Genomic DNA, 23172 nt, shown 5'->3' with positions numbered 1-23172 from the left:
CTAGTGGCCCTCCTGTTCGGGCCATCGTGGGCCACTCACCTGTGCTCTGCTCAAGGTCTCCTCAGGCTCAGGACTCTGCCAGGCGGCGCTTCCTCTGACTCACCTGACTGTTGCCAGCAGGTGGAAGCCGCCCTCTCTCACAGGCATCCTGGATGAGACTAGCCAGCCCTTGGGGGCGACCCGATGTGCCCTCCGTGGGACTTGCTCGCTGTGGGTGCAGCAGCCCCTCTGGCCCGCCGCTCTCCTGCGATGTGGCGCCCCTGGCAGGAGGGGAGGCACCCAGGGTGGAGTCTTCCCTGAATGCCCCTGTGGAGGCACTAGGGCCTGGCCTGAGGCTTGGGGCGCGGGGAGGAACCCTGGCAGGGGGAGGTGCGCGCCTCCGCTTGCGGCTGGGGTTGTTCAGTGTTCTTTTGTCAGCGGAGACTTGAGTGTGTGACTAGTGAAGTGGGCCAGAGCAAGAAGGCTCGCTGGCTGGTTGAGACACTCGTTGCTTCAGGACCGTTCAGATACTAAATGGTTTGCTAGGGCTTTTTTATTTCAGGCTCATCTTTAGAAAACAAACTTAGTTCTTTGGCTGGAGACTGACACACCCGAATCTCATTAGTATTTCCCTAAGGACACCCCGCAGGTGGGTTACTGCCTTTAGCTTAGGTGACTGACCCACCTTGCGCAATATATGTGGACTCCTAGTGCCCTCAGTTTTTAAATCTGGCTTCATGCTTTTATTCTTCAGTCTTGAGTTGCATTTTTCAAGTTACATATTTTTTCCTCTGAACCTCGTTTACCACATCTCAGACATGCTGACATGTTTCTTACTGAACCATTTGAAAAATAATGCATGTTTTTCTTTGGTTAAAAGACTGCCTTTAGATAATAAGGAGTTTTCATTCTGCTTAGGGGTGACTTGGGGGCTGCTGCTTTTTTTTTTTTTTAAAGATTTATTATTCATACAGAACTGGGGTACAGGCCAGAGATGCGGAGGGTGAGAGGCTTCACCAGAGACAGAGTGGAGAGCAGAACAGGCTGACTGAAGTACACTGCTGAGGGGAGCAGCAGGCGGGCCAGGAGAGGTCTGCCTCGCCCTGTGGATCTCCTCTGGGGCGGGCCGGGAGGGGCAGGCGGGAACGAACTCATGTGGAAGTGGCTTAAGCTTCTTAGTGCAGTGCTTTAACCCAGCTGCGCCCCCAGGGAGGGCCTGGGCTTATTCTAAAGCAAATTTATAGTTAGTATTTTATTAGAACTGACTTGCTTTTAAAAAATAACCTTTTACAAAAAGTGATCAAATATCTTATTCAAATGTGAGTTTTTTAAATGGCCATTTAGATAGTGAATTTAGAGTCTATGTACACTTGAACAGACTATGTATAGTCTCGATATCTTTGGAATACTGACATTTGTGGTTTTGTGTCCATTTGAATCAAGCTTGATCATTGTCACTGAATACTGTATTTCATGTCTCTTTGACCTCTTGATTTCTGAGGGCTCTTTGAAAGTTGAATAACTTACCCAGGTGTTTCGACAGGATGATATCGAGGTCTGTTCGCTGGATAATCGCAGGGGCTGGCTCTCCTGTGGGGTCAGAGACGTGAGCTCACCCTAATGTGAACTTAGCTGGGCTCTTGCCGCTGCTCTTTGGTCGGACCCTGTTTTCTTCGCCGTCAGGACTGCACCACCTTGTTTTTCATGGCGTTTTTCTGTCTCTCTCCATCCAACCCAGCTCTTTATTTCTGAGTTTGCCAGGTCGCTGTGCCCCAAGCTGTTTTTATTATCAGACACTGAATGCTTTGATTTATTACCTAGATTTGAATATTCACTCAGCAAACGCTGGCAGGCTGGGTTTACAGTGTGTGTAGACTTTGGGTAGATAATTGCTTTTTTGCGTTTGTAATCAGTGTTGATAATAGAAGCAGTACCTCTTCGCCTTTCCTTATAACTGATTTTTTTTGGGGCTCCTAGGATTTTCTTTCTTTTTTTTTTTTAAGATTATTTCTGCATACAGAAATGGGGTACAGGCCAGAGATGCGGAGGGTGAGAGTCTTCCCCAGAGACAGAGTGGGGAGCAGAACAGGCAGATGGATGAAAGTCCACTGCCGAGGGGAGCAGCGGGCGGGCCAGGAGAGGGCTGCCGCGCCTGGGGGTCAGCTCCAAGCCGGGATCAAACCTGCCCTGAAGCAGCTGTGGCTGGCTTGCAGTGCTGCGTCCTAACCCCCTGCCCCACCAGGGAGGGCCCAGGATTTTCTTCTAAGCCTTATCTTCAGCACTTCCTGATGTTGCTAGGTGTGAGACATTTTGAAGTGACTGGCGTTTCCCATCTTGGTGCAGCTGTGACATGCCGACTGGGTGCTTTGTGGGGTGTAGCTTTTCATGGAGTTGAGGGTGAGGCTCTGTCTTTCCCTCATCTGCTAAGTGGAGATTACGCTCAGCAAGTACCAGCACTTCCTAGATAGTTTCATCCAGAATGATTTGCCTGCTTGTCATCTTACTTTAACTCTTTGTGGCATGCTTGTGAAACACGTTTTAACAAGTTTTAGGACACTTTCGCTTTGTACTTCATTTTGCTACTTTCTCTTCGTTTGCTATTAATAGCTGTATCCTGGGAGAATCCCGGCTGATGTAAAGGAGAAAAGTTAGGTAAAGATTAGATACAGTTTGGTGTGTGGAAAAGCTAAATGTGTTTGAAGTGTCTTAGAGTGCTTAGCCACTGGCCACAGTTGCTACAGAAGGAATGCTTGACAATTGGTGAATGGCCTTTGAAATAAGTGAAACTTGTGTTACTGGTTCATAGCTCATCTTTAGAACCTTAGTCCTCTGAAACTGTGTTACTCTGTTTATTTGGTGTTAGACATTTGAGAGACTCTTTCCTTGATCAGTGCCCGTGGGCACTTGTACCCTGGGGCTGGGGAGTGTGTTCTTGACCTAATGTCAAAAGATGCTGTAACACTTTTCCTTTGTTTTCTCTTTCCGGCTGATTAAAGAATGTAGAAATCAAAATAATAGGCTCTCTAGGAGTTTGGGGTGTTGATTCCAATAAGTTGATTAGACCTGTAAGAGCCCCTTGCCTTGCTTCTCTCTCCGAAGTACTAGTTTTCTTTTTTAAAGATCTGTTTATGCGTACGAGAACTGGGGTTCAGGCCAGAGGTGCTGGGGGTGGTGGTGAGCGGGTTCAGCAGAGACAGAGAGGGGAGCACAACGGGCAGATCCAGTGAAATACGCTGCTGAGCGGGCAGCAGGTGGGCCAGCAGAGGCCCGCTGCGCCGTGCGGGTCACTCCCTGGCGGGGACCGAACTCGTGCTGCAGGGGTTGTTGCGCTCTCAAACCCCTGGGCCACCAGAGGGAGCCCACAAGTATCAGCTTTCTCATTGTGCGCTGGTTTGTGTTTGTTCGGCTTCCACTATGTGGTATGTGATGAGAGCGCTGCTTGTAGAAGGTGTTTGTGAAAATTTTTTCTACAAATTTTCTACTGGTACTTTTTCATTTGCTTCAAAACAATCGAGTAGCCTGTATGTAAAGTTTATTTAGTCCCTGCCAGACCCTCTTGTTAGTTTGCAAGGGACACAGATGGTCTGGGGATCACTTCAGCCTGCCGGCACTCTCTTTCCCTTCCTTCACCCCTGTATTTTATGTGTTGTGAGTTAGTACTTGGGTTCATTCCAGGAGCTCTCCTAGAGGTTTACCAATGTGATGAAGAGAACATGTTGCTGTTCCTAAAATGTAAAGGCATTGGGGAGAGAAAGGGTGACTTAAATAACGTCACGCCAATTCACTTGTAGTGAATTACACAAAAGACTTTTGTACACCTGGCCATATGCTATAAAAATAATGTTCTTGATTTTTTTTAAAAAAGATTATTTATGCACACAGAACTAGGGTACCAGCCAGAGGTGCAGGAGCGGTGAGAGGTTTCACCAGGGACAGAGCGGGGAGCAGGATAGGCAGACTGACGAAGTGCACTGCTGAGGGCGCAGTGGGCGTGTCAGGAGAGGTCTGCCGAGCCCTGTGGTCACCTCCGGGGCAGGCGGGGATCGAACTCATGGGAAGTGGCTTTAGCTTCTTAGTGCTTCGATTTAACCCGCTGCACCACTAGGGAGGACCCTGGAGGTTCTTGATTTTAACAACACTGCATACTAAAATAATTATTTCATACTTAATAAGGTAATGCAGAAACTTTCCAGCAGTTGGACATATACATCCACTGCCCCGTCAGCACCCTCGTCTACTGGGATGATACATGCATGCTGTTAATTCTGGTTCTGTTATGCACTAGTTGTTTAGATCCCTTGGGATGTCGTGGCATCAGAATATAGCCACTTTGGGAAAAGCTATTCTCTAGCAATGAAGAGAAGTAAGACTTTATTCCTTTTCTTGGGTCTTCCTAATGCAGTAGCACTTTACAAAAGAGAATTCATGTGAGCGTGTGCATTTGTGGCCCTTCTTATAAACCCAAACACTGCTAATCCTCTGAGACCGAGGCGGTGCTGACTCCTGGGAGCGCCAGCGCAGGGGTTCAGTGCCTGGGATCTTGGGGGGCTTGCAAGGAAAACATTGGCATTAATGACGTTTGTAAAACGAGGGTGGTTTCTGGCCACCCGGCAGGGCTGGAACCAGGGAGCCTGTGTCGGGAGCCTCAGTCCCTGGGTTCCTGTGGCCTTGCCGCGCGGGGACGGGTGCCTGCTTCCCAGGCTCTTTGCCACAGACGTGAGGGGGATGCGACCTGTCGCCTCTGCCTGAGGGTCTTGGCTTGCGGTGCAGAGTGACGCTGCCTGGTGAGGTGGCCGGGCTGCCCGCAGAGGCTCCCCGGAGACAGCACGGCCCCGGGGCTCGGCAGGGCTGGCTCACCCTCCCGCGGAGGCCCCGCCGCTGTAGTGGCCCTCCGCCTCCTGCCCTCCCCTGGCCTAGACTGGTCTCGAGGCCCGCATGGGCCGCAGGGCTCCGAGAGGGCTGCTGCCAGGTGCACACGTCTCTCCAGCGATCTGCCTGTCCTTCGTCAGCTCTCTCCATGACGAGCAAGGTCACGCCACAGTGGCGTTCAGACAGGCGCTGAGGAGAGGCTGGGTAGATGCGCTGCCCGCTTGTCCCGAGGATGGTGGACCTGGAACGCCATCAGAGTGTCCCTTCATGCGAGCCCGCCTTGAGCCGTGCTACCGATTCCCGTTTGACGCTGTCAGAGGAAAGAAAAAGCCCCATGAGGCAGACTTCGTAGCCCTGGACGATGCGTTGGTGCCTACGGAGCTCTGAGCCGAGGCCTTGGGTTCTCTGGCTCGCAAGCCCTTACCCTGAGTGCTGCGGACCCGGCTCGGCAAGCAGCCGTGCTCTGCCGGCCTCCCCGGCCCCACTCGCATGCCTATTGCCAGGTTTCTAAAGAGCTGTCTCTCCTTTGCCCGCAGCGCTGTGCCTTCTGTAAGCACCTTGGAGCCACTATCCGATGCTGTGAAGACGCGTGTGCCCGGGCCTACCACTACCCCTGCGCCGCGGGGGCCGGCACCTTCCAGGACTCCCGGCGCTGCTCCCTGCTCTGCCCCGAGCACATCGACCAGGCCCCCGAGAGGTGTAAGTGCAAGCGCCCTGTGTTGCGTTCTGCTGTGCTGAAGTGTGGCTGCACCCCGTCTCGATAACCCCAGGGATCCTTGTGGGGGGCTGGGAGGCATCAGCATTGCCACGGACGTTAATTCCAAAAAGCTGTTTCTTCAAAAATTGAAAGATTGGGCGTTTTGTTCTCACTTTCCAAGCTCCAAGCAGTGCAGACGCGGGCCCTGCCCCGACAGGTGTGTTCCAGGTCCTCCCCGCGGTGTCAGCTGGCGGGCTGGGGGAGGGAGCGGAAAGCCGTGTGCCCAGGCGCCGTTTCAGGTGTGCAGCGCCGGACCCCCAGACGCCTGAGCCGGGCCTGCTGCTCTCGCGCCCTGGCGCTGTCGCGTGCCGCACGCCCCGGCATGTTGCGTTGAGTGAGGATGTTTACATGCTTGAGATTTATTTCATGTGGGAAATTGTAGCTTGCCCCACTTTGTCCTTCAGCAGAGACCTTTTCCTCACTCTGCACATCTCCAGAGAGGCGCCTGCCCGAGGCCCTGACCTCCTGGGAAACGGGGCTTTCATTCTCGTTGGACAGCTCTGTGACGCGTGTGTGACTCCGGCTTTCTCATGGCACCTCTTAGTTTGCTGGTGGTTAACTCCTACCTGTTTCTCAGCAATGTTGAGAAAGCCTCTTCCTGCTGTGGGAAACAGCTGAAGAAGCTGAAACTATTAGAGTTCTTGACCATTATTTTTCTCTTCCTCCAGAGTAATAATTTCATTTTAAGTTAGAATTAATTTTTGTCTGTATGCTAATCACACAGCCCTCGATCACTATAGAGACATAAATTAAAGGCAAACCAACTGAAATTTCAAACTGTAGCTAGACACTAAGAGACTTAAACCTTTAGGAACAGGTGTTTTGGGATTGCATTCTAGTAAATCCTGGTCATGCTGTGGCTGGCTTCACTAAGTGCACGAACCGTGAGGCAGTCACCGGAACTGATTATATTCTGCACGTTTCACACACTGCCTGAGTGTGCAAGGATCTGGACTAGAGCAGCCTTTGTGCTCCAGTTTCACCTAACACTTCAGTCAGCATCTTGTAAACTCTTATGTAACTGTGTTTCTAAAGTCAGAATTTTGTCACTTAATGCACTAAAGGTGGTGCTTCTTTCCATGGAAGGCGGACCCAGTAGTGTGGCCCGTCTGTGATTAAGAGGTTGGACATCACTTTCTAAAGTAAGATGGCGGCCAGGGGCCTGCTGCCAGGTGGTGCTGGTGCTGCGCCCTGTCCCTGTGAGGTTGGGCTGTGCACGGTGGCGACAGCGCACTGCATGTGAGGCCCTCGGCTCTTGGACAGCCGCGGAGGAGGGGAGCGAAGCGGGGACGGGTACCCACGTGAGCACACACTTCTGAGACCCGAGCCACACGTTTGGCTCCACGGCGTTCCAGCTACTGGCACAAAGGAGGGAATCTGAGCGGTCGCCTGGTTTGTGGTGAAATGCTGGGATCCCTGTATCCCACACTCAACCAACGCCAGCGCATTGGTGAAAAAGGCTTCACGTGGCTGCCCTGTGTGTAGAGAAAGCAGCCCTCAGAGCCAGCCAGCGGTCTGAAGCCAGCGCCCTGGTCATCCAGATGCAGCTTTCTGCCGTTTGCCTCAGCCGTGGAGGGTGTCGCCGTGGGTGTGACAGTGCTGTGCGTGTGTGCAGCTGTCTTGCGGAGGTCTTGTGCACGCCAGGCTGTCCCGACAGCGTCCCAGCTCTAGTTGTGTGCTTACCTGGGCTTTAAACTTAGGCATAGCTTGGCAGTGTTGCGAGAATGGCTTGGTGATGATCAGGAAGTTGTGTAGTGTTTTACCTGTGTGTATTCACTGCTAGGATTCATTATTTGCTAGTTATTAATTGCTAAGAGTCAAGTAAAACACGGACCTCTTTAGAAAGAAGTCCCCACAAAGATTGCATTTTGAGCAAGTGAAAATTTTCATAAGAAGTAATTTTAGGGGTGCTCTGTCATAGGTTAATGGTGGTCAGGGCCCAAAAGTTAACGTCCTGTGTCCATGCCAGTGAACACCAGCCTCGCCAGGAATTCAGTGTCAGGTATCCGTCCGGGAGCCAGCGCCAGATGGGCTTGCTGAGCAGTTTTTGCACTCAGGAAAAGTGGACTGCACAGAGCCAGCCCGCAGTAGCAGGGCCGTTCCAGCCCGACAGTCCTGGGTGGTGGCTGGTCACCGTGCCGCGCAGGTGGTGTCACCTAGGGGATCGCCAGGGCTGGGAGCGGTGTGGGCCTTCAAAGGGCCGCGGCAGGGGCTGCTGGCTGCCCTTCCGAGCCGATGGTCCCAGCACTGGTCAGCTCAGCCTCCCACCAGGGCCTCCGGCTCCAGCCTCGACTCCCTGTTTCAATCTTACCCACTGTTTGTGCGATCTCTTTAACTAAGAATGGTTTTTACCATTTTCAAAGGACTCTTCAAAAGTTCTGTATGCCAGATTTCCGTGATCCACAGAGCCGTTGTGCCCATTTCTATTGGAAATCCAAGGGGTAGAGTATTGCTGTTTATAGAGATACTAGATTGGAAAGAGAAGGCAGGTAGAAAAGGGTTTACAGCCAGAGGACTGATGAGATGTATGTGTGTGAGAGTGTGTGGGGGCCGGAGGGAGGGAAGATTTCTGTAGACAACTTTCAAACATTTTTAGGAGAGCCCACCAGTCAGACCATTGAGTTGAGAACCTATGAGATAAAGGCATATTTACACTTGGCATCGAATTGGTATGGCTTTAGATTTCACTCTTTTATTATCTTGTAACATACATGAATTTAACCATGTACTGACAAAGCCGTTTATAGTTAACTTTGTTGGTTTTTTTTTTTTTTTGCTTTAGATGGTAGGACTGTTAAAAAATTCTCTTAGTCCACACGAAAGCATACGTGGTGCCCTTAATTATGTAGGTTTCAGTGCTTTTCCAACCGACAGTTCATGGAGATGAGCACTCCCTCCTGTTTCCCGGTGTTAGAAATCCTCATGTGATCTGAAGAAAACCGAGTCTGCTTATGCTGAAGATACATCCTAATCAACTGGTGTCACTGTTTCTTGATTTCTGTCTCTGATTTTGTTCATTTCGAAATACATTTAACATCCACATAAAACTGTGTGGCACTGTGTGTTCTCACCTGGCATTTTCCTGGTCGGTTCGCTTCAGTGAGCACATCCGGGCCTGCCCAGGTGCCCACCTCGCTGGTGGTGGTGAGACGCGTTGGTGTCGGCCTCCAGCAACAGTGGGCACAGCTCACGGAGGCCTGATTCCGACTAGATGTCAGTTCAGTGTGATGACCTGCAGGGCCTGGAAGATTCCCCAGGCCAGTTTCCTTGAGGGGTCTGAAACTGCAAAGTCGGGTCATTCGCCGATTCTCCTAACTCTCCTGTCCCACTGCCCGCAGCCAAGGAAGACGCCAACTGCGCTGTGTGCGACAGCCCGGGGGACCTGCTGGACCAGTTCTTCTGCACCACCTGCGGGCAGCACTACCATGGGCTGTGCCTGGACATCGCGGCCACGCCCCTGAAACGGGCGGGCTGGCAGTGTCCCGAGTGCAAGGTGTGCCAGAACTGCAAGTAAGTCCCTGTCCGAGGCCGGCCGCGCCGTGCTCAGAGCCCACCGCCCAGGGCACGCCTGCCCACCACGCCATCAGAACTACAGCAGTGGTGGGGCTGAGTCACCTCGGTGTGACGCTGACGTGTTGAAATTAATTTAAAAGCTGTACATTTCTCTGGGGACCTGAAAAGCAAACTGAAATTTGCCAACACTTTTAAAATGAATACTAACAACTTAAAACAAGTGAGCATTAGCAAAATCAGCTACTTCTAAGGGAGACTGGCAAACAACTTAGCAGGAGAGTATACTGTCATCCTGGACAGTTTTCCAGGTGACCCGTAAATCAGTGACATCGCTAATGTCCTCCACAGGCTTGAGAAGCATCTGAAGTACAGTCCCCTTAGTAACTCCCAGGGGTTGTTCCCTGCGGCATCCAGGTGTTCACAGGGGTGACCTTCTTGTTGCATCCCATGTTTGGTCATTTCTCCAGATGCGAGTGAGATTTTTTCCCCTCTCATGCTACTTGCTAATTACAGCCTGCTAATTTGGGAATGTCACCGACCTCTGCAGCAGTATTCAAACTGGTCACAGAGCTGAGGATTTGTAACCAGAGGAATTAGGCCCACCCTGCTGAAGTCTGCTTTATTTCTAGTTTAATTTGATCACAGTACACATCTGTATCCTAGAATTATCTGGAATAATAGCCTCCTGTGCTTTTATATCTGGTAAAAATTCAGACACCCTTCAGTATTGGTTTGGTGCCCTGTTTCTTGGAGAGGACTCCCTAAAGGTCTCTGTCCCTTGCCATCGTCCACGTGCTGAATCGCTAAACAGGCAGTGTGATAAGGAGTGTGTCAGACTGGATAGGCGTGAACTGGAGGCCAACCAGTGATGCTCCTTTTCACTTCTATCTATCATCAGGTTTTGTTCGAGGTTCCTTTCTTGGCTCTTCTTGCATTCCCCAGATTTTCTTTTTCTGTCCTCTTGAATTCAGTTTTTGGTATCTAAGAGTAATGAGCCAGGAATCAAGACAGAGATCATGGGGCGTGTGGGGAGAAGAGCAGGTAGGTGAAGACAGGTTTTAGAGTTCTTAACCACCATTCTTAATGATTACGACAGCTAATTCTTAGGCCTATTTACTTAGCAGCTGTAGCTTCATGGACGGTCTGAGCTCTTCAACTAGGATCATATTTCGTTCTCCCAGTGATCTTTAATTACACCCCCATTTCACACCTGGAAACTCAAGACTAAGCTAGACGCCACGCTGGAGAAACAGCAGTTTGAGCAGGAGCCGAGGCTCGGTCTTAGCACACACAGCATCCTTGCTGTCCGCGGTAGTGCTTTCGTGTGAGGAAGGTTGGGCAGGAGGCGTGTGCAAGACCAGTCATTCCTCTCGCCTTAACCCCTCCTTCCTTGTTGGAACCCCAAAGACTAAAGCCAGGTCAGCATTCAGTAAGGGGAACTTGCCGGGGCCCTTGGGAGCTGTCCTCAGCCCCTGCGGGTGCTTCTTTCATTAGCTGTGCCTGGACACCTCAGCCGCTGAGGTATTTGTGAGCCAGGTAGCCCCCAGAGCCAGTTCCTTTCATGATCACTTGTGGTACAAAGTTGGGAGGCGAGGCATCATTGACGCGATCTGGTTTTTCAGACAATCGGGAGAGGACAGCAAGATGCTAGTATGTGACACGTGCGACAAAGGCTATCACACTTTCTGTCTTCAGCCAGTCATGAAGTCAGTGCCCACCAACGGCTGGAAGTGCAAGGTAAGTCCCAAAAATATTTTCTGTCTGGTTCTCCTGTGGAGCAGACCAGTCGGTGGCCTGTTTGAATCCGCCTTGCCATCAGCTCTACAAAACAGCTTTGTAGAAGTGATGAACAGGACACTCAGACACTTAGGCCTGTAACGTAACTTAACACACGAGCACGTGCAGAGCCATCATCACCCCTAACAAAGAGACCCTGCCCAAGTCCCCTGGGAATCACTCCTTCTGCACAGCTCTCTCCCCACCCCTCCCTCTCCCGCTCTCCCTCCCCTTCTACCCAGCTCTTCCCCCTCCCTTCCCTTCTATCTCCCTTTCCCTCTCCCACCCTGAAGCTGCTTCTCTCAACATAGATTACTTTGCCTTTACTGGAGTTTCATATAAATGTCTCGTACGTAGCACGTGCTTTTCTCTCTGTTCTAATTTTCGCCGCAGCTTTGCTGAGACTCACCCTATTACCTGTGTACCTGTGCCTGCCAACAGTGTGAGACCTTTTCATTGCCCAGTGGAGAATTACTGTTGAACTTTGGGGTTGTTTATAGTTGCAGGCCATTATAAAAAATGCTGCTGTGAACCATCAGCTGACTTAAGTGTGGTGCTTGCGGCTCAGCAACTGTCTGTCTGATTTATCTTAAGTCATGCCTGAAACGCTCTGGAATAGTATCCCCAGTGAGGAGACTGAAACAGACAGAGGTAGATTTCTGAATTTATTTAAAATGCAGAGATGAAACACATCACATTGCTCGTAGGTGACTTTACATGTATGTACATTTACGTGTGCCCGTTTCTGTATATTGTTGTATTAAACGTTTGGAACCAGTGTGCGTGTGTTGTATCTCCTCTGTAACTTTTGTGACTATCAACTTAGATATTTTAAAGTTGCTCTTGTTTTTAAGCATTAGACAAGATCTACAGACTTCTTTTTCATTGCTTAAGCAAAATAGCAGCCTTTACAATGACTCTGCAGTTACTTTTAACTTTTTCCTGGCTGTTCCATTAGTCTCAGCCCTCCCTGTCAGGTTTTGGACTCATCTCCTGACCCCTGGGTGCAGTGCTGGTCTCTCCAGCCCCCAACACCCCCCTACCCCCATTTGCCAGTAGCTCTGCCCTCGGTACATTGGGCACAGGTGGTGCAGATCCAAGTAAAGAACAGTGAATGTGATAGCATCTGTCCATGGAAACACAATTTTAATTCTTAAATGCAGGTAGAAGATCGGATAACTGAGGTTTGTCTGTGCTTCTCCAGTGACCAAATGCAGCCTTTTTCTGAGGGGACGTGTTCACGGCTGTGTGTGCTTGGACTTTCTGGGCATGCTCAGGAGCTGCCAGTGAGGGCACATGCTGCTTTGACACCTGCGTAGTAAACTAGTAAACTCAGATGGAGCGCCGACTAGGGCTCCGTGGTGAGACAAGCACTGACAGAAGTGACTCAGGACCCAAGCTCAGGCCACTGCCCTGGGCGCGCGTGCTCCCCAGCAAGCTTTTCTGTCAGCACTGGCAGAGGGGTATTTCATGCCGTGACTGTCATTTCTTTCTAGGGCGAGGGTCTTGAGACACAGCTCCTCACCCAGGGCCATCTCTGTATGCCCTTTGTGGGGAATCATAGCTTTTGAAATCCTGTCTTATAAACTGGACTTGAACTAGGCATACATTCTTTTATCCACGATAAATATACTGACTAAAAATAAACAGAATTTAAAAGTGAATACTTAATCTAACAAGTCAGTTTTCTTTGAAAGTAAATCCAAATTGGAGGAAACAAAAATATTTTCTCAGTGGAGTCAGTGTGAAATCTTTTCTTTGACTTTTAATAATGATGTATAGAGAAGGCTATTTTTTATCAGTGTTTGTATAAAAACTATTGCTAGTAGTGTTGAGGAGCTCAGAACAAAAAGATTTCAAAGGAGCCCTTGCACCTGAGTTGTTGTTAATGGGCGCCCCTAATGAGTTAGGGCCTCAGCCATGGTTCCCCAGCCTTCACACCTCATTATGAGCTCCTGCTGCACCGCACTCAGCTGCTGGTGCTGAGGCTTCTGCCCCGAGCCACTAGGATTACCCTTTGTACAGTCTCCAGTCTTCCACCTGTCTGTCCGAGTGCAGGAGGGACTAACTAACATCATCAGGAGCACAAACAGTGGCTGCAGGCATTGAAGTCTGCACGAGGGCACCCTCGAGGTTAAATTTCATGTTTTCAGATCAGGTTTCTGTGATTAATGTCCAATTCTGAGTTAACTCCTGGCCTCAAGAATAGCCCCTTAGCCCCTTGGGGCGTGACTGCCCACCTCCTGGCCCCCCGGCCCTGGCCCCTGCCCTTTGCCAGGGGCTGGGCCCTTGGCTTCCCCAGGTGGGGCCAGCACCCCACCCCCCCCACCTCCCCTCTCCCCCCACGGCCTGGCGCCACACCTGGTGGTCGGTGGGCCCTCGCGGTGGGGGCGGGACCAACTTCCATCGCTTCACCTGGTGGGGGTGGGGCCTCGCGGGCCGCCGCGTAACCGCCCCCAGGTGTGAGCGGGGGCGGGGCCGCGCCGCGCTGGGGAGACGCCGTGCCGGGCGGCTGCGCGCGCTCGGAACTGGTCTCCGCTCCTGTGGCCTGGCAGTCTGTTTGCATTCCTGAAATAGGACGTTGGGTTCGTAATTTCTACGCTTCCTAGGAGTAGAAGGACATTGACGGCTATAAATTTACTGTTTGTGGGTGGCTTTGGATGCACCCCGACTTGTATTTGTAACTTTATGCCCGTGTACCTCTGACCTCTACCACCGTAGCTCCTTTCAAGGTTGCCCTTAAACTTGCTCACTTTGCTTTACTTCTGTTGTCTTCTTCCTGACAAAGTTTGGTACTTGAAGTAGTGGCTGACTAATTTTAATTTGAGATCGGGTTCTTATCCCTTAGTTTTTCGCGAGTTCTTTGGACCACGTCTTAGTGTCGCTAAAGTGACCGCTGTAATTTTCATGTGGGTTTCCTTTTGTGTCTTGCTTTTTATTGAAGTCATTATTGATGTTTGGAGAGGCTGGGTGTCCATATAATGTGCTTTGTGTTAGTATAAAGCTGCTTTATCCTGTGTAACCCTGCCTGTCTTTTGGACCAGGTCTTCGCTTTGCCTTACAATGTGGCCACATAGGGCTTTAGTTTGCCAGGTGAATGTGAGCTTTTCACATTTTTGTTTTTATTTTGGAGCCTGAAGAGTCATTTTAAATGTATCTTTTGAGAGCAGCTTAATGGAGTTAACTGTTGGAATAATGGTTGTCATTGAAATGCCTGACAAGTTGCTTTAGTGCAAACTTCTTCTTTGAGTTACCTTTCTGTTCCCTTTATTTCCTGCAATGATTTGCAATTCAGAACCTTATTTTAAGAATGTTGTTGTAGTGTTGAAAATACTTTCCCTCCCTCATTTCCAACTGAAAACTAAGAAACGGGATTTTGTCTTTGTCTTGATTAGTAAAATTACCACAGACCATAAACTACCCCTATTTTTGCAGACAATTGATTTCCTCCTAATTGCAACCTCATTTAACCCCAGTTTTTTTGAGTCTTGGGTCTTGAGTCTCCTATTAAAAGAATTAGCAATTTTCTGAAGCCCTATCTGAAAGATTGTTGTCTTCGCTCACAGTAACTTGGTATAGTTTGTGTTGTGAGTATTCTGCATAGGTTTATTTATTTATTTCAGTTTTCCTGGATCACTGTACCATGCAAGAAAAATGAAAGTTTAGTCTTTTTCTGCTTGAAAGATTTTGAAATTCTTTTGTTGTTGCCATTCTTTGGGTTTGCTCACAGGACAAGGTCTTGGTTCTGTGGTAACTGCTGCCTGTCACTCCTGAGCCACTGGCAGGCTGCAGCCAGGCCACGGACAGGCCTGGAGAGGTGTTACTTACCGTTTGCCTTTAGTTTAAAAAACAAAACAAAGAAACAAAACACCTTACTTAAAGACCGCAGTAATTTTTAATAACACTGAGACGATTTTTGTTTGAGACTCTTCATTACCATCCCCCCGGTTTTCCTTTCCTTTGAGGATGCCCCCGGAATTCCTGGCTTGTTCTCGAGTGTCTTCCGCGAGCCCCGGCCGGCGCGTCTGGAGCCCTCGCTGCTCTCCGCGCCCTCACAGATGGGCAGGAGCTGCGGACACTCCGCGGGCTGCTGCGTTTTTGTTTAATTTCTTGGCTTATTAGGGTGTGGGCTAAAGATAAGCTTGAAGGCCCAGCCCAGTTTCTCCAGGTTCTGTTCAGGGTCTGTGGCAAAGCCTTGCGCATTCTCCAGCTGGTTTTCCTCATGGAGATAACGTTCAAAGTACTGACTCGCAGGCGCTGGGCTTCACTGAGACCCGAGCGGAACCAGGCGCTCCCGCCTGTTCCTCAGCAGAAGGCTTGCTACGGCTTCCCGTTCCCAGCAATGCTGCGCGGTTACGCGGTTTACCCGGCCGTGTCTGTTTCTGTCACCATTGGCATGTTGCCCCTTCCCTGAGCTTCCTGGATCTAGTCTGGGGTGGGACTGTCCATTTCCTTGTCCTGTCTCTTGACACCTAAGTGCTGTTTTGTCTTTTTGAACAGGTTCATTACAGTCCCCACCCACCAGGCCCCCACCCCCAGGTACAGGCCCCACATGTCTGTGATTTGGGCTGTTACCTCCCTCAGGTGGTGCCAGTTCTCATTACCTGGTCTTCAACCTGGTTCATTCTCTTCAGGTGTATCTAGTAAAACAGTGCCGAGGAGGCACTTTAGGGCCCAGTAACTCTCTCGCTCCCCTGAACTCCCCTCCAGACTCTAGGGGCATTGCCGGTGTGTGTGTCTCCTGCTGGGTGTGAGGGGAGGCTTCCCCGCTCACTCCGCCCCCCTTCCTGCTGGCCCGCCCACAGTGGCAGTGCTGGCCGGAGGCCTGTTACTCTCCTGAAGGCTGCCCAGCAGCTGGCGCTCCAGCTCAGGTTCCGCCCTGCACATGTCACATGGCTCCTCCAGCCCTGCCCCCCCCACCCCACTTGGGTGGGGAGAATCCTGGGTCCCAGCCTGGGTTTTATCCCCTTTCTGATACTGTTTCACCATGTAGGGAAAGGACATGCTTTCAGAGGTTACGAGAAAGCCACTTACAGAACTAACAAGAGCTCCTTTGCCTACTTGTTCTTCAGAATTTTTCTGCAGCGCGAAGCATTTGTTTGTTTCCCTTGCCCAGCAGTGTATTGTACTGGCTCTTTTTTCTCTTAACAAAGTCTGAAGTCACTCAGTAGTTCGCAGAAGCCTTCTTCACTCGTCCTTTGCTACTTTAAAGACAGCTGCTGGCTGCACCTCGGCACCGGCTTCTCCTCCAGGTCCCTGCTTGGGTCGCTTGCCGGGAAGGTGTCCTGTAGCCAGCAGTGATGGCGCCGTTGGATTGGGCACACACCCCTGAAGTGGGCTGTGGGCTGCGGGCTTGGGGTGCATGCATCTGCAGTTGGGATCGAGAGGCAGGCTCCCCTGGACAGGACCGGGTGCCCAGCCCCGCACCCGTGGTGTCTGAGAGAACGCCCCGCATCCCACTCGTGTCCTGTTTAGCCGTGAATTGTTGCCTCTCCGGGGGTGGAAAATAAGACACCTCGTGTCTAGTTCTCTGTGGGCTAAAGCTAGTCCTCCAAGGGCCAGCCTTCCTGCGGTGCGTGTTCTGCTCCGGTGTGTGACTGCCCCTGTACGAGTCTGATACCCGGGCTGTGGGCAGCCCTTCCGGTGGCCTGCGAGCTTTATGTGTTCTTCGCCTTGGTCACGTGCCAGTGTTATCTTTCTGTCTTGCAAAGCGTATGTAGCCAGACAACTCATTCCATTGCTTCTGGATATTTTTACTTAAAATTTGAAAGCCCCCAATGCCGAGGTTTCAGGAGGGCTTAGATCTTACACCATCTGCAAGGGCTGATTTTTCCTGTGTGAGCAAATCTGCTTAGGGCTGCTGCTTGTGTATGGGGTGAAGAACCTTTCCCAGCTGGCTGTGCCGTTGTCCAAACTGCTCACAAAAAGATGATCTTGGGCCCTCCCTGGTGGTGCAGCTGGTTAAAGCACAGCACTAAGATGCTAAAGCCACTTCCGCTTGAGTTCGATCCCCACCTGCCCCTGAGGTGACCACAGGGCGCGGCAGACCTCTCCTGAACTGGCCACTGCTCCCCTTGGAGACGATCTGTCTGTTCTGCTCCCCTCTCTGTCTCTGGTGAATCCTCTCACCCTCCACATCTCTGGCTTGTACCCCAGTTCCATATGAATAAATAAATAAATCTTAAAAAAAAAAAGACAATCTTGCCCCATTTACTTGACGCCAGACTCAGGGCTTGGGGTTTGTTTCTCTCTACTCTCCTGGTGGGGACCATGCCACAGCAGAGCTGCTGGGCCCTCATGGCGCCCCTCCCCGGCGGTGGCTGTTAGGGTGGGCGTTGCGCTCACTGTAGTCTTCCCTCCTCCAGCCTGCTGATAGGGTTAATTGTAATAGACTTTCAGCTTAACCATGCTGAAGTTTCTTAGAAAAACTCAACTTGGACATCTATTGTAGATGAATCATAGATTTCGTATTCTATTCCTAGTTTGTTTGGGAGGCTGTTTGCTAATTATTTAGGGTGTTGGCATGGGTATGAGCATGTTTGCTTTGAATCTGGAAGGTGTGAGCTGTGTCTCTTTGGGCAAGCACCTCTTTCCCATCGAACTGACTCACGTGCCTTCTCTTGCTGGCTTTTTCCCTGGGACAGAGAAGTGGCCACGAGAGCCGCTGGGAGCCGCCGGGAGCTGGTCTCAGCAGGGAGCGCCCCTCTTGCTGCTGTCCCCGCCGCTCTGCACCCTGGCCTGCCCTGAGCAGCCACACTTGCATTTTGACATGGGGTGGGCGTGGTCACAGTTCCGCATGCAAGTGCGGCTGCCTCCCTGTGGGTTCTTGGGCATAGGCACCCACAGCGTAGCCGTGGGGCAGCTTCCGCCCGGGGCTTTCCGCGAGGTTGGAGTTGGCCTGTTCCATGCCGGCTGCTTCTCCGTCCTGACTGTGCTTTGGAAGTGTGTGTTGCTCTGTTCCTGCTTTTCTTTCTTCCCTATTTGTTTTCCTGGGTGTCTGCAGCCCTGTTTACATTTCCCCAGGAGGTTTTAGTGCGAATTGAGTGTCGATGATGTTCAAAACAAACCGCTTTTTCAGAAGCACATAATCTAAATAAGCGTCCCCAAAATGAAAGCCTCGATGCACGTGATTCCGAAGCTCTCAGGACGCAGTCAGGTGCGTGACGTGCATTTCTGTCCCTGTCTTGCCGTCTAGAACTGCCGCGTGTGTGTCGAGTGTGGGGTGCGGTCCAGCCCTCAGTGGCACCACAATTGCCTGGTGTGCGACAGCTGCTACCAGCAGCAGGGAGACCGGTGTCCGCTCTGCGGCAAGTGCCTCCGCCCGGACCTGCAGCAGGACATGCTTCATTGCCACCTGTGCAAGAGGTGAGTGCCACCCCGCAACCCGCCCACCTCCGTGCCCGCCCCGCGGGCGGGGCTGTGCTGGGGCAGAGGTGGGCTTCTGCGTCTGAAGAGCACCGGGAGAGGGAGTGGCTTTAAAATATGGAGGAAAACATGTCAACACTACAGATGACACCAAAAGTGCCAGCTCATTTCCAGAATGTTCACCAGTGCCAACCTCTGGAACCCCTCTGTCATCTTTTACCCCTCTCTGCTCAGTTCTTATAGCAGTTACCTCTTTCCCCAAGGTATTAACTTGGTATTAAAATAGAAATTTTTATTTGAACCTACCTTTCACTGCAGGTGGATTCACTTAGAATGTGACCGGACAGCAGACCACGAGCTGGATGCCCAGCCCAGGGATCTGTATGTCTGTGTGTACTGCAGACACCTGGCCGCAGAGATGCAGCCGCTGCAGCCAGATGACGAGGTGGAGATGGCCGAGCTCCCCACAGGTGAGCCCGATCAGTGTTGTGTTGCGCTGCACACCAGCCGTCCTCAGCACTCGCGGCAGTGACAGAGCGCCCGGCCCAGACCTGCTTACTCCTTCTCAGCCCCACGGCGCAGGTGCGCGCGGCTTCTCCAGCCCGCTGGCGGCTTCTTGGCACACGCAGGCCCAACACGCTTGCTTCCTTCCGGTTCTGTGTTCTGAGCCAGCAGCAGCAACTCCTCAGTGCTGGGCCTAGAGCCTCACTTGGATCCTTAATTTGGGTCATTTTACTCCCAGCAAGTTTCATCTATAATGTCTTTCTTAAATGTTAATTCTCACCTCTTGAGCCCAACATTTGGCTCTGATGCAGACTACTTTTAGTAGTGTACTGCCAAGAGCAGAGTTCTCGGGTGGGGAGGACCAGGCCAGCTCACCAGATTAGTTCCAGCATCTTCTGTGGACAGCGGCTTCTGTAAAAACCCTGTTTTGTCTCCAGGAGGAGGCATAGAGGCCGTGTCACCATGACGACCCTGTGTGTCCAGGATGCTGGCACCGCACAGCTGGGAAATACCTTTTCAAATACCAGAGTGCCCGTTACCCTCGCTTCATTACGTTTTCTGTATTTTTAAAAATGTAAATGTATTTTTGGTTCAAAGTTAAAAAATATGAAGAAAAAAGTGTCTTGGGTGAGAATTTGCTTTCAGTAGAATAAAGTAATAACTGTGGACTTAGTTAGCAAGAACAGAAAAGTTCATTCTGTGCTAAGAGTAAATTTTCTGCTAAGATTACAACCATGCGATGGAGGTTGAAGGACCCGAGGGCCATGTGGTGTTTCTGGAGCCAGCGGTTGACGAAGACACCACGGGCCAGGAGTTCACACCTGGAATTGTTCCAGATGGTAAGAGTGCCCTTGATGATGGCCACTGTCCATTTTTCTGGGGGAAATGTGTAGTGTGAACGTGTGAATATCTACAAAAGAAATTCAGTAGCTCAAATTAGATTTAGCCACGATGTTAGAGACCGTTTAGTAAAATGACCCAAAGCAGAACGAGTAGGGGTTGGGTGTGTGTCCCTGTTGGTGAAGTTGGGTCACAAACATACACTTTGTTTAGGGGTGGAGTGATTTTTCATTAAAAAGCAATTTGCTTTTTCTTCCCCAATCTCCTTGTAATCACTAACTAGAGCTGTTGGCTGATTATGAGGTGTTTTCACGCTGAGAGAATAAAATGTATTGTTTGGCCGTCTCAGCAGTCCTGTTGAGGGTTACTTGATTTATTTCAATGATATTTCAATTAAGCTTTTAACGACATTGATAACAGCTATTACTCTCCCTGAGGAGTTGAAATTAATGACGAGCCGGGTTGGAAAAACTACTCACTAAGCTTAATCTTGGGCCCTCTGAGCGCTTGTGGGGCTGTGTGGGACACGGTTACACTGATGTATGCAGAGCACATGGCAGGTTTTAGAATAACATTGGCTCAGTGTTGCTTCATTTTATCACTGGTGAGGAAAGAAGTGAATTCCCACCCACTCGGCCCACTGGCATGGACTTCACATGCGCTGCCGTGGACTTCTCTGGGTTCTCCATCGCCCCCACGTCCTCACGATGATGTGTGTGTTAGCTTCACCGGCGCACCTCAGTGCCTGGCCCCGGCCCTGAGCTGAGAAAAGCGAGTGGGTGAAAGAGGGAATGCATGTGATTGGTCAGTGCTGGGAGTGTCATGGGCCCTTTACAGTTTGTGTGCTTCTGTGATCAGAGGCATAGCATACTGACCCTCATTAGGACGGAGTCATCACTGGCTTAATCAACAAAAACTCATTCTGAGCTCAGGAACAAAATTTCCGTTGCTTGTCACTCTGAAGTGTAAGTTGGAGGCGGAGGAGCTGGGGCTCCTGCCGGTGCACGCGGGAGCCAGTGGTGGGCGGGTCCCTGGGCTTCCCGTGCAGCATTTCCGGCGGCTGCTGAGCTCGTTTCGGGCGGGCTCAGCAAGCATGTCAGAAGCCTTGGAGATTTTTTGAGATTAAGTTGGTAGACAACTCTTTTTCACTGCATGAAAATGAGAACTTTGTCATCGTACACTGGTGTGTGATCTCAACCCTACTTGCATCTTCTGCCAGAGCGTCCTAGTGTGGGGAGTGGGCGTGCGGCCATAGGGGCAGCTCTGGCTTAGTGCTGCTGGCTGCGCGTGAGGACCTGCGCACCCCACTAGGGTCCCTAATGTTTCGTTTGCAGCGGCTGGGGCCCACCCCGGGGTGCAGAACCACCCACCACAGAGCCTGGAGACGCGGGAGCTGCTCCCTCCCGGTAAGGTGCTTCCTCCCGTCCTGCCCCGCAGCCTTCCTGTCCAGAGTTGCTCACCCCATGCAGCCCCGCTCTCTTCCCCTTATGATGATCCTTTTCTTGAAACGAAATGGGTTTGTGAGGGTGGGCAGGTTCTCTGGGGGGGTCGCTGAATTAGGTGCTCATTCTTAACTGGGCGGGATCGCCAGACGGAGGCTGAACTGGCCAGGCTGCCCCTCCCGCAGGCCGCTGGCATCTCCCCGCGGCTGGCGCTTGTGCTTTTAAACCCATAAACGCGTTTGCTTTCATCTTTTATCACCTCCTATTTAATATTAAGTGTGTTTGAAGAGTTTTCAGTTTACAGTATTCAGTACGAGCTGACCTGTTATTCAGCCCCCCCTTGCCTCAGTTGCAATCAGCTTTCAGTAAAGTAGGAATGAGACGTGACATGTGCTTTGACATCTGAAGATAAAGTTCAGTCATGGTGGTAAATACTAAAGTAGGAAATTTGTCTCTTAACTCTAGCTCAGAAGCACCTTCATGGCACTTGCAGTCATGCCTTTCACCCTCAGGCTGCTGCGTGGAGCAGGCTCACTCCAGGTGGGTCTGGGATGAAGGCTTCTTCAGCCCGGGCCTCCGTTTAACTATCGCTGGTGGCTCTTTCTGCCAGCTGCTGGTGCCTGCCCACGCGAGCTCAGCACCTCTGGCTGTAGACGAAGAAGTAGACAGGGCTCACCCAGAAAACCCGCACGCCCCGGGTGTGTTGGCAGGTCTGCTGAGGGGCCTTTCTGGCCCAGGTCCTCACTCGTGGGAGTCTGCAGGCTGCGGCTCCCGCGCACTGGCTTCTGTCTGAACTGTCTTCGTGCTTTAGCTCGGGCACCTCGTGGCACGCCATGGAGCCTTTTTCCTAGCTGTAAAATGAGTATGACTTTACCTACAGAATTGTAAATCCTCTTGTGAGTGTTCGCATTGTAAAATATATATGTCTAATAGGATCCCTTGAAGTTAATTGAACAGTATTCAGTGTTCACACCAGAATTTGCCTTAATCTCTGAAGCTCTTTTCAAAAGTTTCCTGGCCTGCAACCCACCGATTCTGTGTGTTGGCACCTTTTCTTGCCTTGACCACCCCATCCCCTCCTTGACCACACCCTCTGATGTAAGTTGTGGTTTAGCCTAAGGCCTTGAGGAAGCCTTTACCCTCCCACCCTCCACTTTTCCTGCCCAACTCTCCTCTCTTCCGGTCATAGAGCTGTACACCTCAAAGAGGTGCATGTTTTTACCAGCTCAGAGGTGGAGATTTTAAACCATGTGTCCGTTAATGTAACAAATATTGCAAATTTTGTAGACTCGTCCCAAGACAAAACGAAGCCTGAATTGGAAAATCAGATTTCTCATGAAGTTGATACTGAAAAAGTAGAAGTATCCCCTAAAGCGATAGCTGTCTGTGAAGAAGATGGAAGTGAGAACAGAGTGGACGTGCTGGCCCTGGCCGCAGCCCCAGCCCCCCAGCCCCCCGTGCTGGAGGCTAGCCCGGTGGACCTGGAGATGGCCGTGCCTGCGCAGGAGTCGAGGCCTCCCGGGGCGCCCGTGGCCCCCGTCACCATCCTGTCTGAGGCCTTGGTGTCCCCATGCGAGGAGAGTACTTCCCTGTGTTCCAAGGGCCAGCTGGCTGTGGAAAGGGCGCAGGGGACCACGGAGCAGCAGGACGCGTCCGAATCTTCCTCTGCGCGCGTGGACTCGGAGGTGGCCTCCGCGGCTGAGCGTGGGGGCGGTGAGGGCCTGTGCCAGGATGACAGCGCCGTCCGGCTGCCCTCTGAGTCTGAGGCGGCCTTCCCCTCCGCGGCCGACGCCAGCAAGGCTGCTGCGCCCTCCTCGCCACCGGCCTGCTCGGACCCGCCGCCGCCCGACGTGCTGCCCGGCCTCCCCTCAGCCCTTGGCGCGTCCGGGGCGGGCATCGCGTCCACGACCTACATCTCCGTGACTCCAAAAATTGGCATGGGCAAGCCCGCCATCACCAAAAGGAAATTTTCTCCTGGTCGGCCTCGGTCCAAGCAGGTAGGGCGGTTGTCAGTGGTGGCTGGGAGGATGTGAGGCGTTCCGTAAATAGGGTGCAGGCATCCTTGGTGGGAGGCTGTTTGTTCTCTGTCATCAGGAGGAACTTGGGCGCAGGGACTCCTGCCTCTGA

General features: G+C 51.5%; 1 protein-coding gene across 1 annotated transcript in view; it reads left to right on the top strand.

The window, feature by feature from the left end:
• KMT2C (lysine (K)-specific methyltransferase 2C) overlaps positions 1 to 23172 on the top strand; it is a 118880-nt gene that overhangs the window by 27781 nt on the left and 67927 nt on the right. The window contains exons 6-13 of the mRNA XM_012733869.1: positions 5385 to 5547; positions 8944 to 9115; positions 10741 to 10855; positions 18090 to 18259; positions 18578 to 18729; positions 19489 to 19602; positions 20938 to 21009; positions 22333 to 23042. Coding sequence (XP_012589323.1) covers positions 5385 to 5547; positions 8944 to 9115; positions 10741 to 10855; positions 18090 to 18259; positions 18578 to 18729; positions 19489 to 19602; positions 20938 to 21009; positions 22333 to 23042 — 1668 coding nt within the window. The remainder of the gene's footprint in view (positions 1 to 5384; positions 5548 to 8943; positions 9116 to 10740; positions 10856 to 18089; positions 18260 to 18577; positions 18730 to 19488; positions 19603 to 20937; positions 21010 to 22332; positions 23043 to 23172) is intronic.

Source organism: Condylura cristata, unplaced genomic scaffold (genome assembly GCF_000260355.1).
Source record: "Condylura cristata isolate star-nosed mole 26May11 unplaced genomic scaffold, ConCri1.0 scaffold00042, whole genome shotgun sequence".
In the NCBI taxonomy this organism is placed as follows: Eukaryota; Metazoa; Chordata; class Mammalia; order Eulipotyphla; family Talpidae; genus Condylura; species Condylura cristata.
This window is presented reverse-complemented; position numbering and strand designations above follow the sequence as displayed.